The sequence below is a fragment of the Gopherus flavomarginatus genome, chromosome 3 (genome assembly GCF_025201925.1).
Source record: "Gopherus flavomarginatus isolate rGopFla2 chromosome 3, rGopFla2.mat.asm, whole genome shotgun sequence".
Classification (NCBI taxonomy): domain Eukaryota; kingdom Metazoa; phylum Chordata; order Testudines; family Testudinidae; genus Gopherus; species Gopherus flavomarginatus.
Genome location: NC_066619.1, coordinates 21,704,397 through 21,724,750, shown reverse-complemented (window position 1 = coordinate 21,724,750; position 20,354 = coordinate 21,704,397). Strand labels below are relative to the sequence as shown.

General features: G+C 44.6%; 1 protein-coding gene across 3 annotated transcripts in view; it reads left to right on the top strand.

Moving 5' to 3' along the window:
• ATP8B1 (ATPase phospholipid transporting 8B1) overlaps positions 1-20,354 on the top strand; it is a 128,503-nt gene that overhangs the window by 88,830 nt on the left and 19,319 nt on the right. For all 3 annotated transcript variants that reach the window (XM_050944660.1, XM_050944661.1, XM_050944662.1), the window contains exons 13-20: positions 721-929; positions 2,865-2,908; positions 3,100-3,256; positions 5,057-5,245; positions 6,013-6,125; positions 6,810-6,974; positions 14,923-15,034; positions 17,945-18,020. In XM_050944660.1, the coding sequence (XP_050800617.1) occupies positions 721-929; positions 2,865-2,908; positions 3,100-3,256; positions 5,057-5,245; positions 6,013-6,125; positions 6,810-6,974; positions 14,923-15,034; positions 17,945-18,020 (1,065 nt within the window). The remainder of the gene's footprint in view (positions 1-720; positions 930-2,864; positions 2,909-3,099; positions 3,257-5,056; positions 5,246-6,012; positions 6,126-6,809; positions 6,975-14,922; positions 15,035-17,944; positions 18,021-20,354) is intronic.

The window sequence follows — 20,354 nt, the reverse complement described above, 5'->3', positions numbered from 1 at the left end:
TCCTCTTATTGATATTTTCAAAGGACGGTGAGCCATACTGTGTGTCACTTGGCCTCTTTAATAAATTTCATACTGTGTGGTGGTACATTTCAAACATGAACAAATTGCTTCTCCAATATTCAAACAATGTACAGTGATAGGTCAGATCCTGAAAGAATTTACTTCTGTGTGTAGCTAGTTCTGTACAGTCCTATTGAGAAACTGTATGGAAGAAGCTGCTTCCTGTGTTGAATTTTTTCCTATGTTCTACATTCAACTTTTTTAAGACAGAGGACTGGCTCACACTTCATGTTTTACTGAAAAGTACTTTGAGTTTTGGCTGTCAGTCTAGTATTCAGTTAGCCCCCAGAATGATGTCTACTTTGTATTTACATTTTACTACTGAATATAGTTTTTGCTCCAGTGGTGGTAATATGGGATCACCTTTGACATGCTCCGTTTGGGGTCTCTTCTCTGACTTGTACTGGACTGTTTAAACTGAGCTGTGCACTTTGAATCAATTGTTTTGAGTAGCTTGTATCCTGGGTGAGTTTTTGGAAATAAACTAGCTCCTTTGTATAATTTCTAAATATTAACACATCCGATAACATGGATTTATTTGCTCTACTAGTGTCCTTGAAAATTCATTCAGAACTTGATAGATCTATATAATGTCTTTGCATTTTAATGTATAGCAACCTGTTAATGGTATGATCTTGCTGTTGTGTTTTATTCAATTAGTGTTGAAGTGATTCGTTTAGGCCAAAGCTATTTTATAAACTGGGATCTGCAAATGTATTACCCTGAGAAGGATACACCTGCTAAGGCCCGAACCACCACTCTGAATGAACAGCTTGGACAAATCCACTACATCTTCTCAGATAAGACAGGAACGCTTACGCAGAACATCATGGCATTCAAAAAATGCTGCATAAATGGACAAACATACGGTAAGTACGTAAGAACACAAGAACAACCATACTGGGTCAGAACAAATGTCCATCTAGCCCAGTATCCTGTCTTCCGACAGTGGCCAATGCCAGGTGCCCCAGAGGGAATGAACAGAACAGGTAATCATCACGTGATCCATCCTCTGTTGCCCATTCCCAGCTTCTGGCAAACAGAGGCTAGGGACACCATCCCTGCAAGTCTCGGTCATTGCTAACTATTACACCTCTCTACTGGCAATTGTTTTTCAATCTTAACTGTTGCATTCCCATTATATTAAGTACTTATTTGTTAATGCACTTCAATGACACACGTTTGTTCCGCTGTGAGAATTCTGACATTCTCAACCCCCAAAATATAAAGAGTATGGTACCTTTTTGCTTCTACAAGAACAGAGATCCTGCTGGTTCTGAGGGATGAACATGAGATTGCCTCTTCCAAAACATTTTCTCCCTTGTTCCACTCTCCACACTCCCAGCTTGTGTGTAGTAGACAGAGGGGCAGGGATGGGGGGAGATGGCTATAGGAATTGGGCACTTTGCACACTAACCCCACAGAACACTTTGTGGCTATGTTAATGATGATCCAATCAGCATTAACTCATCCACCCTGGACTCTAGAAGTCTCCATTTCGGGGGAGCTAATTGGTGGGCAGTGGGTTGAGCAGTACAATTACTGAAGGAGCTTTACAGAGGGAGCAGAAAAAGGGACCATGTGCCATTATGCTTGTTCCCAGTCTCAATGAGTGTGGTCTGTGCCTGTCTAGTTAAGCTGGTTGGAACACTTTGGGCTAACAGCATATTTTGACAAAATGTTACTTTTGTCAAAGCTGAAATATTTCATGGCGATGTATCTTTTTTGATTTAAGTTTTTTGTCAAGAAGGGAGAAGGAGAGAGAGACTCTTTAACCTGGTGGCTATGGCAATGGCCTGGGATGATGGAGACCCACATTCAAGATCCTACTCTGCCTGGTTCAGAGTGATCTGGAATGAAAACTGCCTGATTTGGTTCCTGTGAGGGACAAAAATATTTAAAACTTCAAAAGTTGTCATGAAATGCAACTGTCATCCTCTGGCCAGCTCTGGTCCATGGGATCTGCTGGTTTTACTTCTTGATTCACCTGCAGGGTTCAGTTGTGCCAGTTTTGGTTAAATTTTCCTGAGTAAATTATTGCTGCTAAAGTTATTCAAAATTGGGGCTGGGGGTTGCTGTTGTTTTCTAGCCATTTTATAAAGAGCCATAGCATAAAAAAAATTAAAGCTGGTATTTAAGTCAATGCTGAGTAGAAATGATTGGAAATTTTGCCAAAGGAAAATTCTGTCTGTCAGAAAATGCTGATTTGTCAAAAGCAATATGTTTCACTGAAATATGTTGCCTTTCACAAATTCATTTTAGAACCAAATTTTGTGGAAAAGATGTTTCAGTAAAGTCAAAAGTTCCATTTTTGACCTTTTTGTAACAGCATGTTTGATCTTTCATTTTGAAACTACTTTTGGTTTAATTTATTATATATTCTAAAATGAAAAGTTAAAATTTGAACAAAATGTTTTAATCAACCCAAAACTAATTTTGTTTGTTTTGTTTCTGGTGGTTTTTTTGTTTTGTTTTAGTTCACAAGTAATTTCCTTTTTAAAAAAAAAATATGTAACAAAAAATCAGGTTTCCACAAGCTCTAATGCTGGCGGTGTTTTTGAAGCTGTACTCCCATTTAAAGTTAATTGGAGTTTTACCATTGACTTCAGTGGAAACAGACTTAAGCCAACACAGAGCACTTTTGAAAATTCCACCCCACATACTATGAAATGATGGGTGCCAATATAAAAATCTCGATGTACTGAATTCCCTTTAGTGTGTATTCTCTCTACTTTGAGCAATAGACATTGAAATGGTCAGATCCGAAATCTTAAAGGTGAGTAACAATATTGTTTCCATTACAGGAGAATCCAGGGATGGGTCTGGACAACATCAAAACCATGAAGAGGTAAGTCAGTTGACTTGTTTCACTAGGAATATGTTAGACGTTGGGGTTTTGAGATAGGAGTGTTGAGGTTTAGGATTTTATTTTTCTTCTAATTTAGGGGATTTTTGCCCCACAAGTAATGTGAGAGGATTTTATCTAGGCATGAAGTAATTGCACTCACCTCAAATTCTGTTCATTTTTTCCTAATCCAGCAAGTTGATTTTAGCTGGAACATGTATGCAGATGGGAAACTCGCATTTTGTGATCATTATCTGATAGAACAAATTAGATGTGGAAAGGAGACTGAAGTTCGACAATTCTTTTTTCTGCTTGCAATTTGTCACACGGTAATGGTGGATGCTTCTGATGGTGAGTATTCTGCTTGTGTAAAATGGACACATAGTAGCTTCAACTTTAACATCATTCACACAAGTGAGATGGAACACCAAGCTATTGTATAAATTCTAGGCTTGTACCTGCGCTAAAGATGCCCATCTCTACATGTGCCAGGAAGTCTCAAATTTTACTTTTGAATTGTCACAATTTTGACATAAATATGTATTAAACACCTGCTTCAATCAACATTTTCTGAATCTAAGTTTTACAAATACAAAATACAGAGGACTTAGTGTTTTCGCAGGATTACACTTCACTGTATGAAAACCTGTATTTGGTGTACAGAGTTTCAAAAGCATTAACACCAAATAAAGAGTAAAATAAACTCATAGGTATAAGCACAGATTTTACATACACATGTAATTTCACACACTTGAAGTTAATCTTCAGTGGGATAACTCATGTATAAACAGTTCAGTATTTGTTTAGGTGCTGGCGTGACTGGGGCTATAGATGCTTTTCCCCTTCAGTAAATGTGCTTTTCCCCCTCTTAGTGGTTCTAATATATGCACAAATATATACAGTGCCGGAGAGGACTAAGTTGAATAAAGAGGAATGTTGAACTTTGCAATCTGAAGAATGAATAAAGGTTAAGGGTGCAGATGAGTGGCTGTGGGGAGAAGTGGTGAACTGTGGAAGCAAGGATAAAAGTCTAAGTCTAAGCATACTCTGTATGCAAAAGGAGGGGACAAAGTGCTGAATTTTCCAACCACTCTGTTGTCCCGGTCTTACATTAATTCAATAACTAGATTAAGGTAAAGAAGGATGTGGATAAATTGGAGAGGGTTCAGAGAAGAGCCAGGAGAATGGTTAAAAGGTTAGCAAACATGCTTGTAGAGAGAGAGCTGCTTGAATCTCTTTATCTATTTAGCATAACAAAGAGAGAGATTAAAGGGTAACTTTATTACAGTCTATAAATACTTATGTGGAGACATGAGGAACAAATATTTGATGATGAATTTTTTTCAGTCTAGCAAATAAATGTTTAACATGATCCAATGACTGAAAGCTGAAGCTGTATACGTTCAGACTGGTAGTAAGACCTCCATTTTTAAATGAGAGCAATTTACCAGCAATCCATGGTACATTTCTCCATCACTGGCAATTTTAAAATCAAGACTGAATGTTTTTCTGAAAGATTTGCAGTAGGAATTATTTTGGGGATGTTCTGTGGCCTGTGTTATACAGGAGGTCAGACTAGATGATCACAGTGGTCCCTTCTGGCCTTGGAATCTGTGACTTTATTCACTGTAACTTTGTGCCTGCTTTTCTTGGTCTTCTCTAATTAAAGTTATTTTTTTCCAATGGTTAATGTGGCCACAGCTTTCTCTTTTGAGGCTGTTTGTCTTCCAAAATGCTGCAATGAAATAAATGAGGAATTGTGATCCTACAAATAAAAATCACTTGTATGTAACCAAGTTCTGTTATCTCCATTTTACTGATGGAGAAGCTGAGGAAGAGCGGTTCAATGACTTGCCTATTTGAAAGGAGTCCAGGACAGCGATTAAATGAGCTCCCAGATTCTGTCTTTGGCATGATCTAGCAAGTCACTCTTTTTTTTTTTTTTTAATTAAATCCACAATAAAAATGGATCCTGAGTTATACAGAGAAATCAAAAGTGTAGAATATTAAACACCCCATATGGCCCTTGATTGCTACAAAGCATAGGATGTTAAAGTCCCAACTGTCTATAAATGCAGTACACTGGACAAGGGCATCAGTTACTAAAATATGCTATGGCTTTCTTCCCTTTTCACTCTATTAATACTATAGGTCAGCTCAACTATCAAGCGGCTTCCCCAGATGAAGGAGCCTTGGTGACAGCAGCCAGAAACTTTGGATTTGCTTTTCTTTCACGAACTCAGAATACCATTACTATAAGTGAGATGGGGATTGAAAAAACTTATGATGTTCTTGCTATCTTGGACTTCAACAGTGATAGAAAACGAATGTCTGTTATTGGTAAGCTGATCTCAAAAAAGCTTTATTTTTAGAGATCTCTAAAGAAAAACTCTCTAAAACAGTAGAATGGAAGTTCTCACACTGTGCTGTTATGGTTGTATTTGGCAAAATGGCTGGTTATATGGTGGTGGCTGCTCTATATTCCCAGCTGCTAAATTGCTTTAAATCAGGGGTCCCCAACTCAGTGCTTGCAGGTGCCATGGTCCCCGCAGGGGGATCTAAATGCGCCTGCGTCTTTCAGCAGCATTTTGGCAGTGATGCCTCTCGATAACGCCGCTTGCCGAAAAGGTTGAGGACCACTGCTTTAAATGAAACTGAAATACACAGAAGGCTTTTCTAAACTTACTCTTACATGTTAAATTATTTTTGTAGTGCTGTCAAGGCTATAATTCCTTTATCAGTGTGGTCCACACAATTCTGAATGGCAGTGGAGGAGATCTGTGAATGAATGCTGTTGAGCCGCATCAAAGAGCTTATACCAGCATAAGAGAGAAATACTAAATCAAGTTTCTAACTAGGCATACCAGTCTCGAATGTCTCTTCCTGTTTAAATAAGTTGTTTGTTGGTTTCCCTGTTATTTAACCTTCAGTTCTCTGATAGAATATTTCAGATTTTCTAATTTAAAAAAAAAAAGAGATCTTCCTGTTACCAGAAAACTGATGACATAATAGCGAGATGCGAAAGTCAGATCAGAAATTTATCCTTTATTACGTCTACCCTTTGCTTTTTTGTTTTTGTTTTTGTTTTTTCCCCTTCTCTGATTTAGTAAGAGAACCAGATGGAAACATTAAACTTTACTGTAAAGGAGCTGATACAGTAATTTATGAACGTTTGCATCCAGTGAATCCTCAGAGACAGGTTACACAGGACGCACTAGATGTAAGTTTTGCTTTTTTTAATTGAAATTTTTAACATGGGTAAAACTAAGTTATTTGCACCTACCTACAACTGCATTGAGTTGACTTATTTCTACTTTGCTAAATAATTATGAAAAATATAGCTCCATAGTACTATTAGAAGGAAGTTTTCAAAAAAGCTGAATAGCATCCAAAACAACTTATTTTGCTGCTACTAGATGTTCTGTTGTTCGAAATCAGAACATGATTTTTCCCTTTTTTTCTTTTTAATGGAATTGTATTTTAAATGTTTGCATTGTACATATTGAAATTAGTTTTTCATTATTTGAGAAATTTGCATGTCACTTCAGAATTTCCTACTCCATTCTATTTTTTACTTGTACTTTGCAGCATGTTTTCTAGACTTACCTACATTGACTGACTGATAAATTGCACTATGTACTATTACTGCATTGATTGTTTTACATTTTTTCCAAATGATTGTTCAATCTTCTATTTAACATCAGAAGTGAAGGATTAGAATTCTTTCAGGCTGCAACTCATTTTTGGATATTCTGCAGTATCCAACTTTCAGCATACAGTCTGAGTACAGGAGCAGCCAGTGGCTGAGTTTTTTCAGATTGACTAGTCATAGCATGTCTTCTCAACTTCAGTTTTAAGCCAATATTGAAATCTATGCAGCTTATTTCTTTTTTTTTCCCCACAGATTTTTGCAAATGAGACCTTGAGGACGTTATGCCTCTGCTACAAGGACATTAGTCATGGTGAATATGAAGCATGGAATAAAAAGTTCATGGAAGCTAGTGTAGCTGCAAGTAACCGTGATGAAGCCCTGGATAAAGTATATGAGGAAATAGAAAAAAACCTTATTGTAAGTTCTAATATTTTTAATTATAAATGTATTTTTATTCTTGTCCAAATAGTAACAGACCATTGTGGAAACTGAATAGCCCTTTTTGATTAGCACATTTGTGAGTACAATTTTAATTAACATTTTGAGACTGCCAAAACTAAGTTCTAGAGAGCTTCAGGGAATGAAGGAAGATGGATTTCTTTGGTTTAGCTTTCACTGGATTTTTCTCCTCCATTCCGAAAAGGCCGCTAATATCTCTTTAAGCAGTAGGACTAGCTTAGAAATTAGTGTTTAAAAAAAAGTTCAGGTTTTAAAATTTGATAGATAAACACTATCTGCTATGATGGTAACTGCATACAAATAATTTGCAAAAGAGGAACAAATAATTTGCAAAAGCTGTTCAAAGGTTATTTCCTCTTAAAGCTCTGAAATACTTCTAGTATTAAATTTACCTCCACTGTGTGTGATACAACCAGTTAGTATGGTATGGAGTTAACTTGCCTTTATTTGAAGAATTGAGTATTGCTTACTGTGCCTGACACAGAGGGTAAGACTAGATGGACCAAACAGTCTGATCAAGATATGTCACTCGGATAATTCTAACTGAGTATATTCAAGACCACTTCATGAGAAGCAAGCGTATAAATTACAAATAGCATTTAAAAAAACAAAAACCTCTCATCACAGTCATTGTGAAGATTTTTTTTTTTTTTTTTAAAGAAATCCAATACCCTGGGCCAAATCAGGCTCTACTGCATTGGCACGCTCGTCGGAAGATTTTTACCCTAGCAACACTCAATGGGTCGGCTGGGTGCCCCCTGGAGTGGCGCCACTATGGCGCTGGATATATACCCCTGGCGACCCAACGGCCCTTCAGTTCCTTCTTACCACCCGTGTCGGTCGTTGGAACAGTGGAGCGCGGCTTAGCTGATCTCCACCTCCCTAGCTACTCGCAGTTCTTTTATTAATTCTCGTGTATATAGTTGTAAATTCTATAGTTATAGTTAGTTTTATTCATTCTTTGTTATAGTTAGTGTATATAGTTGACAGGGGTTCGGGGATTAGCCCCTTCCCCACACCAGGTACCGGGCCCCATGCCCGGTTCAGCGGGCTTCAAACCATGCTCGACCTGCCATAGGCCGATGCCAACGGGAGATCCCCACGACTCTTGCCTTAAGTGCCTCGGGGAATCCCACCTCTCGGATAAGTGCCGGATCTGTAAGGCCTTTTAGCCCAGGATGAAGAAGGAGCAGGACTTTTGTCTGAAACAGCTCCTGATGGAGGCAGCTCTTACTCCTCCACCCTCGGCACCGAGCGCAGGACAGTCCATATCAAGCAGAAGCGTCTCTTCGGCACCGGATCGAGCCGTTACCGCTAAGGCCCCTCGGTACCGACCGTTGCCGGCACCGTTGTCTGCTCGGCACCATTCCCTCTCTCCGCGGGTTAAGAAGCATAAGACTCCTGCGGCTTCCGTCCACCTGCACCGCAGTTGGAGCGCCCGCCTAAGTCGGACCACCCGGCAGCGACATCTGCTGCAGCACTGACAGCTTCGGCCCCATCGATTCCGGTCCCACAAGGGCCGTTGAGTCCGGCTCCTGAAAGCTCTCCAGCGCACGCCGTGGTTGAGCTCACAATTCCCTCCACGTCGGAGACCTTTTCTATGGCGAGGGAGCTGATCGCTCTGACGGAGTCCGCGCTGCCTCAACCCCCGGCACCGCTGGTGAGGGTCATTAAATCGATAGGCAAGCCTGCCCTGCTGAGGCCACCCTCTGTCGGCACCATCAAGAGGCACCAATCCTGGTCCCGACGCCGCTCGCAGTCCTTGCGCCGCTCTCCATATTGGTACCAGTCGCACTCGCGGCACCGCTCAGTGTCTCGTTCGCCGGCCCGCTACTCTCAGCACCAATCCAGCTCCCGGTACTGTTCCCAGCACCGCGCCTCTTGTAGTTGCTCTAGACGTTGAGCCTACAGATCTCGGTCGACCTCCCAGCACTGTTCCGGTCGCAGGTCCCAGTCTCGTTCCCGGTACCGGTATGGCAACCAGTACAGCTCTCCAGTGCCACACAGGGAAAGGTCGTTTAGAGATCGAGACCCTTCCCAGGGGTTTTCAGCGACTCCTTGGCCATCTCGTCACACATCTATGTCTTCTCACACGGACAGTGCTTCCCATGCACAGGACTGTGACTCAAATGTGCCCGGCCGTGTCTTTCAGGAGACCCAGATCCAGGAACAGGGACCCCATCAGTGGTCTTTCTGGACACCTTGGGCATACCATCAAGCCCCAGGTGCGCCTCCAATGCCATCCCGCTCCGCACCATCGGAACACCGGATGCCGGAGGCAACGGTCAGGCGCCCCCCTCCCACGGGTACAGAGGAGGCTCTCATTCAGCCGGCAGTGTCTCAAGTTCCACCTGAGACTGACGTTGCTCAAGAACAGGAGCCCACGCAGGAGCCTCTTGTCCCTGGCCTTTCCTCTTCCTCCTCTCCAGATGAAGCGGTGGCAGGGACATCCACCCTCCTCCAATTGACCTGCGGGCACATCAGGACCTCCTGAGGCGGGTGGCCCTGAATATGAATCTTCAGGTGGAGGAGGTCCCGGAGATAGAGGACCCAGTGGTGGATAGCCTGTCAGCTGACACCCCCACAAGAGTGGCCTTGCCATTTATCTGTACGATACAAGCAAACGCCAATACCATCTGGCAATCTCCAGCATCTGTTATGCCCACGGCCAGGGGAGTTGAGCGGAAGTACATGGTACCCTCTAAGAGATGAGTATTTGTACGTGCACCCTGCTCCCTTGTTGTGCAATCAGTCAATGAAAGGGAACGCCATGGCCAGCAAGCTCCTGCTCCAAAATCAAAGGAGGCTAGGCGCATGGACTCATTGGGCTGCGGGGTATACTCTACTGGGGACCTCCAGCTCAGGGTGGCAAACCAGCAAGTCCTGCTTAGCCGGTAAAACTATAACACCTGGATGGCGGCGGAGAAATTCAAGGAATTCATTCCCCAAGACTCTCGTCCAGAGTTTGCTGCCCTTTTGGAGGAAGGGAAGAAGGTGGCGAGAACTTCTCTCCAGGCCTCGCTGGACGCAGGACCCTGGCTTCAGGTGTCGCCATGAGGCGGATATCATGGCTTCAGGTCTCAGGCCTTCCACCTGAGTTACAAACCACCATACAGGACCTGCCCTTTGACGGTCAAGGCCTATTCTCTGAAAAGACTGACCCCAGGCTGCAGAGTCTTAAGGACAACAGGGTCATCATGCGCTCCCTTGGGATGCACACCCCGGTGACTCAGCGCAGGTCCTTCCGTCCCCAGCCTCACCGCCCTTATCCCCCACCTAGACCAAGACAGGACTTCGGCAGAGGACGCGGCCGAGGCAATCGTAGACGGTGGTCTGGACTCCAAGGGGGCAGAATCAAGGTCCCTCTAAACCACCTACGGGGCCAAAGCCAAACTTTTGAAGGTGCGCCTGAGGACATGGTACCAGTTCCTTTCCAGGATCCTTTACATCCCTTTTCCAACCGCCTCTCCTTTTTCCTCCCTGCATGGTCCCAGCTAACTTCAGATCGTTGGGTCCTACGCATGGTGGAACTTGGGTACCGTCTCCAGCTTATTTCGCCCCCTCCCTTCCACCCCGCATCCTCGTTCCTCTTCAGGGACCCCTCTCACGAGCAATTCCTCTTACAAGAGGTGCGCACGCTCCTTACCATGTATCATAAACAGATAAGTAAGAGTTAATAGAACAGAAGTACTTCATATCTCTTTTGCCTGGAAAGGGTTAACAAGATCAGTGAGCCTGGCTGTCACCTGACCAGAGGACCAGTCAGGGGACAGAATACTTTCAAATCTTGAGGGAGGGAAGTTTTTGTGTGTGCTGTTAGTTTTTGGTGGTTGTTCTCTCTGGGTTCTGAGAGTGACCAGACGTGCAACCAGGTTTCTCTCCGATCTCTTTGATACAGTCTCTTATATGTCCAGAATAGTGAGTACTAGGTAGATAAGTCGAGTTAGGCCTATGTTTGTTTTCTTTATTTGCAAATGTGTATTTGGCTGGAAGGAGTTCAAATTTGTATTTTGCTGAAAGGATTTTAATTTGTACTTGTATACTTAGGCTGGGAGGATATTCCCAGTGTCTATAGCTGAAAGACCCTGTAACATATTCCATCTTAAATTTACAAAGATAATTTTTACTGTTTTTCTGTCTTTAATTAAAAGCTTTTCTTGTTTAAAAACCTGATTGTTTGTTTGTTTTGTTTTTTTTTATTCTGGTCAGATCCCAGGGGACGGGGTCTGGATCCACCAGGGAATTGGTGGGGAGAAAGGAGGGAAGGAGGAGAAAGGTTAATTTTCTCTCTGTGTTAGGATTACTTTCTCTCTCTGGGAGGGGGAGAGAGAAGGAGGGGGGAAGGTGAATTTTCCTCTCTGTGTTAAGATTCAAGGAGTCTGAATTACAGTGATCTTCCAGGGTAACCTAGGGAGGGGAAGCCTGGGAGAGGCAACGGTGAGGAAAAGGGTTTACTTTCCTTGTGTTAAGATCCAGAGGGACTGGGTCTTGGGGGTCCCCAGGCAAGGTTTTGGGGGAACCAGAGTGTACCAGGCACTGGAATTCCTGGTTGGTGGCAGCGCTACAAGTACTAAGCTGGTAATTGAGCTTAGAGGAATTCATGCTGGTACCCCATCTTTTGGACGCTAAGGTTCAGAGTGGGGAATTTATACCATGACACCATGGGGGAGCCATAGAGGAAGTACCAGAATACGAAAGGGGGAAGGGGTTCTACTCCCACTCTTTCCTATTCCCCAAGGCGAAGGAAGGTCTCAGACCTATCCTAGACCTGCGAGAACTGAACAAATTCATGATAAAGTTGAAGCTCTGCGTGGTATCCCTGGGGACCATGATCCCATCCTTGGATCCCGGAGACTGGTATGCTGCCCTCGACATGCAGGATGCGTATTTTCACATTGCCATTTATCCTCCACACAGCCGGTACCTCCTATTTGTAGCTAACCGTCAGCATTTCCAGTTTACGGTCCTACCGTTCGGCCTCTCTACAGCACCGAGAGTATTCACAAAGTGCATGGCTGTAGTGGACGCCTCCCTCCGCCGTCGCTGGATACACATCTTTCCATATCTCGATGATTGGCTCATCAGAGGGACCTCCGAGACGCAAGTCACCCATCATGTAGGCATCGTCAAGGACCTATTCATACGTCTAGGCCTGATGATCAATACAGAGAAATCCACTCTGGTTCCCACACAGAGGATAGACTTCATTGGGGCCATCCTGGACTCCAGTCTTGCCAGAGCCTGCTTACCACCAACTCGGTTTCAGGCAATGGTAATAATTATCCAAAGCCTACAAAACTTCCCAACGACTTCGGCTCACACTTGTCTCAGTCTATTGGGTCACATGGCTGCCTGCATGTTCGTGACCAAACACGCCAGGCTACGCCTCCATTCCCTCCAATCTTGGCTCAACTCGGTATACCACCTGGGCAGAGATGCCATAGACATGATAGTCACCATTCCCCCAAGCATCCTAGGCTCCCTTGACTGGTGGCTGATGCCCTCCCTGGTGTGTGCAGGGATGCCGTTCCATCCACTCCAGCCTTCCATGGCCCTGACGATGGACACCTCATCTCTCGGCTGAGGTGCCCACCTCGGACATCTTCGCACTCAAGGCCTTTGGTCATCTCAGGAGCTGGCCTTGCGCATCAATGTCCGAGAGTTGAGAGCAGTCCGCCTTGTGTGCCAGGCATTTCAACAGCACTTACAAGGCCGCTGTGTCTCAGTGTTCACAGACAACACAACGGCCATGTATTACATAAACAAGCAGGGAGTGGCATGGTCCTCCCCCCTTTGTCAGAAGTCCCCCAGCTTTGAGACTTCTGCATAGCCCACTCGATAGACCTGGTAGCGTCTTTTCTCCCAGGCGTTCAGAACACTCTGGCGGATCGACACAGCAGATTCTTTCTATCTCATGAGTGGTCAATTCGTCCGGACATTATTCATTCCATTTTCCCGGAAATGGGGCTTTCCCCATATAGACCTCTTCGCTTCCCGCGAGAACAGGAAATGCCAGATGTTCTGCTCCTTCCAAGGCCTCTCCCCGGGCTCGATCTCGGACGCTTTCCTGATGCCGTGGACGAGACCACTGCTTTACCCCTTTCCACCGTTCCCGCTGGTTCACAGGGTCCTGATAAAGCTCCGCTCGCTTGACAGAGCTCACTTGATCATGATGGCTCCAGCGTGGCCCAGGCAGCACTGGTACACCATGCTGCTCGACCTATCGATAGCCAACCCAATTACCCTGCCTCTTCGCCCAGACCTCATATCTCAGGACCACGGCAGACTTCACCACCCAGACCTGCAGTCCCTTCACCTCACAGCATGGCTGCTGCGTGGTTAAGCCAGTCCGAGTTACGTTGCTCTGCCTCAGTACAACAAGTACTCCTGGGTAGCAGGAAACCTTCCACTCGGTCAACGTATCTGGCCAAGTGGAAGTGTTTCTCCCGCTGGTGCGAAACGCAGAGTGTCACTCCCACCGAGGCCTCGATCCCCACCATCTTGGACTACCTCTGGTATCTCAAACAGCAGGGCCTAGCGATGATATCACTGAGGGTGCACTTGTCGACCATCTCTACCTTCCACCCAGGGGAGAGTGGCCGCTCCGTGTTCTCACACCCTATGGTTTCTAGGTTCCTCAAGGACTTGGAACGCCTGTACCCCCAAGTACGACACCCCGCCCCAACCTGGGACCTCAACCTGGTTCTAACCAGACTCATGTCTGCTCCATTCAAGCCATTAGCAACCTGCTCGCTACTATACCTATCCTGGAAGACAGCTTTCCTCGTAGCCATTACATCGGCCAGTTGAGTCTCCGAGCTTTGGGCTCTCACGGTGGACCCACTGTATACTGTGTTCCACAAGGACAAGGTGCAGTTGCGACCACACCCGGCGTTCCTTCCTAAAGTGTTTTCGGCCTTTCATGTAAACCAGGATATCTTCCTTCCGGTCTTCTTCCCGAAGCCACATTCATCACAACAGGAGCAACAATTGCACTCCCTAGACATCCGTAGAGCGCTCGCATTTTATATTGAGCGCACAAAACCCTTTCATAAAACGCCCCAACTCTTCGTCGCGGTGGCAGATCAAATGAAGGGCCTACCTGTCTCCTCCCAGAGGATCTCATCTTGGGTGACGGCGTGCATCCTTACTTGTTATGACTTGGCTCATGTTCCCTCGAGCCACCTCACCGCTCATTCTACTAGAGCTCAAGCTTCATCTGCTGCCTTTCTGGCTCATGTACCCATCCAGGAGATATGTCGCGCAGCTACCTGGTCCTCAGTCCACACCTTTGCCTCTCATTACTCTCTGGTTCAACAGTCCAGAGATGATGCAGCCTTTGGCTCAGCAGTTTTGCATTCTGCAACATCTCACTCCGACCCCACCGCCTAGGTAAGGCTTGGGAATCAGCTAATTGGAATCGATATGAGCAAGCACTCGAAGAAGAAAAGATGGTTACTCACCTTTGTAAGTGTTGTTCTTTGAGATGTGTTGCTCATATCCATTCCAAACCCACCCTCCTTCCCCTTTGTCAGAGTAGCCAGCAAGAAGGAACTGAAGGGCCGTTGGGCCGGCAGGGGTATATATCCAGCGCCATAGCGGCACCACTCCAGGGGGTGCCCAGCCGACCCACCGAGTGTTGCTAGGGTAAAAATCTTCCGACGAGCGTGCACGCAGCGCGCGAACACCTAATTGTAATGGATATGAGCAACGCATGTCGAAGAACAACAGTTAGAAAGGTGAGTAACCATCTTTTCTTGCCCCAATGAACCTACAATCTAAGTGTAAGACAAGAGACAACAGTATCTTATTCCGTATCTAAGTAGCTTCATTTTCTACTACAAACTAAACATGTTTTCTCTCTGGATTTTTCTTATTGTATGCTTGTGTTTCCAATGACTTCCAGCTCTTGGGTGCTACAGCTATTGAAGACAAACTACAGGATGGTGTTCCAGAAACAATTTCCAAACTTGCAAAGGCGGACATTAAAATCTGGGTGCTTACTGGTGACAAAAAAGGTATATTTACATTACTATAGTGATAGCAGAAACATGAGATCTTATGGTTGGAAGCTGAAGATAGACAAATTCAGGCTAGAAATAAAACTCAAATTCTTAACTGGGTAACTAATCACTGGAACAATTTCCGTAAGGTTGTGGTGGATTTTTTTGTCACTTGAAGTCTTTAAATCAAGACTGGATATATTTCTAAAAGACGTGCAATAGCTCACATGAAAGTTCCGCTTAATGCTGAGTTTTCTGGGTGAGATTGTATGGCCTGTGTTTTGCAGGAGGTCAGACTAGATGACCATTATGGCCTTAACCTGTGAATTATTTTCAGAGAAAAATCTTTGCTATATTTCCAAATGAGAAACTAATGTCTGACAGTTGGCTGTCAACTAATTAACTTGTCCAATCACAAGGGTAACTGATTGGAAAATAATGTTCATGACAGACATGACTTTAACAGAAGAATGAGTTGCTATTTCCATTATTAGCCCCTGTTTCCATGGTTATAAAACCTGGCTGATTCATGCAAGTGAATTTTGTCTTTTAAGTTGCTGGGACAGAAAGGAAACTTTCTTCTTAAAGGAGGGTTTGAAAAGAGAATAAACCTTTAAGTGACTTGCCCACTATCACACAGGAACTTGGTGGTAGAGGCAGGGATAGAATCCAATTCTCCAGGGTAATGTTCATCTACCTTAACCATGAACCATCCTTACTCTTCCTGCAGTCTCTGCCTCATTTAATACACACCTTCCAAGTTCTGCAAAAATGAGGCAGGGGCTCTTCAGATGAGTTTACTTAACTAGACTACCATAAGTCAACTCCGGAGCAAGTCCGTCCTGTAGAGAGGTTTTGTGGACACAATAGTACGTGATCATGTAATGAGACTATCATAATGCATATGCACAGGGAGGCTGATACACAGGCTTTTCCTAACTTCTGACTACTTCATTTTAAAAGTTGATGTTCGTAAGGGTTTTTTTGTGCATGTGTGTAATTTCCTAGGTTATTGAAAAGGCAAACAAAAAACCAAATTCCATCATGTAGTATCATATTGACACTCACAGGAGTCATCATTGAGGTTGGAACCAAGTTTAGATCCACTGCACAGCACATAGACCCCTGCTAGTTGAGTTATAACAGAGTAACTGAGGATAATAGTGGGTTATCCTTAAGCTTGGAAGGATCAGTTTTTATCGGGAAATATCAGTTGCACTATACAAACCAATGAAAAAATATTTTCATCGATGATCATCGAAATTTACAGATAAGCAAAGTAAGAGAACTTCTTGAACTTCTTAGAACTTGATTTAATATCAAAATTTAGACATATTGATGTTGATAGTTTGTGTTTTAATGGTTATGAAACTAATTCAAAATGCTTAAAACCCATAATTTTGCACAATTGAAAAATTAAATAGATAATAAAAAAGCTTAACAATAAAAATCAAGGTTATCTATTGGGGAAAAATCAAATTCTGCCCAAGCTAGTTATCCTGTTTGTGGTACAGCATTAGAGGGGAATATGAGATGCTTCTGCCCCATCCCCTCTCACCTGTCTCTATCCTTTCTTTTCTCCCACTCTGGCTCCTTGTCCCACTCCCATTCTTGCCTAGCCAGTCCCAGTCTTTGTCTCTGGACTCACTGTCAGAGTCCTAGTGTCTCCCCCTCTCCAGAGCCAATCCCAGTCTCATCAGACTCCTCGTTCCAATCTATGCCTTTCCCTCCCCCCGTCCACCTTTTGTCCCCTCTGCATTCAACTCAGACTGCTTCCTACTCTATGGTGCCTTGGTGCCAGCAGGGGGCACCACTGAGAGCACAGGAGACACAGGCTCCCTGCTCTCAGTCCTAGTGCATGACGCCACCCCAGCTCGGAGCAGCCACTGAAGCAGTGATCACCAACCAGTCGATTGTGATTGACTGGTCGATCTTAGAGGATCTCCCAGTCAATCACAGTCTCTGGTGGTGCAGCGTGGCTGCTGCTAAGGCAGGCTCCCTGCCTATCCTGGCCCCATGCCACTCCTGGAAGTGGAAGTGGCCAGTGCAGCCCCAGGGGCCAGGGGTCTCCCTCCACATGCTGCTCCTGCCTGAAATCACCTTCCCTGCAGCTCCTCTTGGCTGGGAGAGCTGTGTGGGCAATGCTTGCAGAGGGACAGCACCCGGAGCCACATGCCCCCCGCCGCCAGCACCTCATGCCCCCTCCTGCACACCAAGCCCCACTCTGAGCCCCCTTCCAAAGCCAGCACCCTGTACACTGTCCTGCACCCCAACTCCCTGACCCACTCCCAGAGCCAGCACCCTGTACACCTGCCTGCACCCCTACACTCTGCCCCAGCCAGGAGCCCCTTCTTGCACCCAAACTCCCTCCCAGAGCCTGCACCTGGCACCCCCTCCTACACCTCAACCCCCTGCCCCAGGCTCAGCCCAGAGCCTCTTCTGACACTGTGAACCCCACAGCCCATACCCCATCCCAGACCCCTACCGCAGCCCGATGAAAGTGAGTGAGGGAGGGGAGAGCAAACGACAGAAAAAGCGAGGATTGGAGTGAGCAAGGCAGGGCTTTGGGGAAGGGTCAAGGCCTCGGGGTATAAGCGGGATAGATTCTGGTTTGCCCTTAGATTCAAAAAGTGATCTTGGGCATAAAAAGGTTGGAGATCACTGCTCCCTGGAAGGTGACACCCCTCTCACTGAGCTGCTAGGCTGGGAACCGCAGCCAATGGGAGCTGCAGGGATGGTGCTTGCAGGTGCAGGGGCTGCCTGAGCTACCCCTGAGCCAGGGGCACTGGCTGCTGCAGAAGTCATAGAAAGTCACGGATGACCTCCGTGACATACTCGCAGCCTTAATGACCTCCATGACACACTTGCAGCCTTAATAATAATTAATTAAAGAGTCTTAGTAACATGTGACTTTGTTTGTTACAGAAACTGCTGAAAATATTGGATTTTCTTGTGAACTTTTAACAGATGAAACTACGATCTGCTATGGAGAGGATATCAGGTAAGTTACAAGCATACACAATTCTTTGTGTAGGAATTTAAAATCTCAAATTTCAAAATATTCGAAGTAGCTACACTGTTCCTGTGGCTTGCTTTCTTTATCTGGCTGTCTCCCTTGATTCTTCCTATGTGGTGCTTACAATGCCTTAACAGTGTTAACTGAAACGCAGGCTGTGTCTACTCTACGAGGTGTGATTCCCCTGCTCATGTATGCATACTTGTGCTAGCCCCTACAGAGCCAGTGTGAGTGCAAATAACAATATAGCCATAGTAGCGTGGGTAGAGGCAGTGGAGGCACAGCTGAGCCATGCAGAATACATACCCTATCAAGCTAGCTCAAGTATGTGTACATTAGCAAGGGGAATCACACCCCTGTTTTGTAGCACAGATGTAGCCCTAGTAGTGGCCAATATTCAGTTATGCTGTGGTTTGTGGATTTTTTTACGATTTTGCATTGCAGTTTACCAAGGCAACCTACTCATTGTTAGGGCCCTACAGAATTTGCGGCCATGAAAAATGTGTCACGGATCATGAAATCTGGTCTTTAGGATGGTTTTACCCTATACTATACAGATTTCACAGGGGAGACCAGTGTTACTCAAACTGGGGATCCTGACCCAAAAGAGGGTTGTGGGGGAGGTCACAAAGTTATTTTAGGGGGGTCATGGTATTGCCACCCTTACCTCTGGGCTGCCTTCAGAGCTGGGCAGCCGGAGGGCTTCGGTTGTTGGCCAGGCACCCAGCTCTGAAGGCAGCACCTGCGAGCAGCAGTGCAGAAGTAAGGGTGGCAATATCATACCATGCCATCGTTACTTCTGCACTGCTGCTGGCAGCGGCTCTGTCTTCAGAGCTGGGCTCCTAGCCACCAGCTGCTGCTCTCTGGCCACCCAGCTCTGAAGGCAGTGCTGCCTCCAGCAGCAGCACAGAAGTAAGGGTCCCAACCCCCCTACAATAACCTTGCGACCCCCCTCCCCCCCACACACACACAACTCCATTTTGGGTCAGGACCTCTACAATTACAACAGCATAAAATTTCACATTTAAATAGCTGAAATCATAAAATTTACGATTTTTAAAATCCTATGACTGTGAAATTGACCAAAATGGACTGTGAATTAGGTAAGGCCCTACTCATTGTGGATCAGGCAGAAACATGCCTTTTAAAAACAGTGGAAGTAATAAAACAACAGTTGTTGACTTGATGCTACCACAATAACTAAACTCAGTTCAGCACCCTGCATAAGTACTTCACTAAGTTAAGACAACTGATGCTTATGTAGCACCTTTCCCCCAGAACGATCCTAACATACTTTACAGACTGTTGAAGTTATCTATAGTTAAGACATGCAATATCAACTTTATCCACCACTGTAATACAGTAATCTCTAGGATGAAAATGTAGCAGCTGTTTCACAGAAATAACAGCACAACACAACATTTTACAGTAGAAATTGAAGATGTTTTTCCCGTAAACAAATTTACAAGAATGGGAAAACTTAAGATACCAAGCTATAATCACCTAGTTGGAATTTGTCCAGAATACCGCAACTAATGCTCTTGCTTTTATAAAAAGTGCCATGCAATTTTTAATAATCATAACACTGCTCTACAGCCAAAATGCTTCTGAAATAAACGTAGTCCAACTTTACTAATTCTGGGTCACTGAGAATGAAAATGATGCTTAAAATTGTTGATTGGCTCTAGTTTTCAAGATATGCTATTGGGTCAGTATATACGACCCTTGACTTGGGAATAGCGGAGGATAAGTGAGTTATAAAGGGAAGGGATCTCAATTTAAACCAGAAATGACTAAAATACATCTTTGACTGGATCTATGAATAAATCTATGACTGGGTTTGGACAGTACTTGCTTTTTAGGCAAAACAATGAATGATGCAATCTGAAGCTGGTATTGCATCATACATGATATGAATTGCATCATGTTATTCCTAGAAGTCATGGATGATGCAATCATAACGAAGCTTACATCACTCTGCTGAACAAATTGCCCTATATCAGCTCTAGAAATCGTACAGTGTTGTGCTCTCTTATTTGTCAGTGTTTGATTTTGCAAAGGGACACATTTCTGTTTAGCCAAAGTGAGCAGAGATGCCTTGTACTTGTGTGAACAGTGCAGATAACTTCTGCTATGTTTGTGGTGAAGTGACTTTTGCATCACAAAAGTGCAGTATAACCACTATGGTTAAGAAAGCCTATCACCTTTCTTTTGGCTGCAAAATTGGAGATCAGGACAAGAGGTGGGCCCCACACATATGCTGCAACACTTGTGCAACAGATCTTCACCAGTGGTTGAACAGGAAAAGGAAATCTGTGC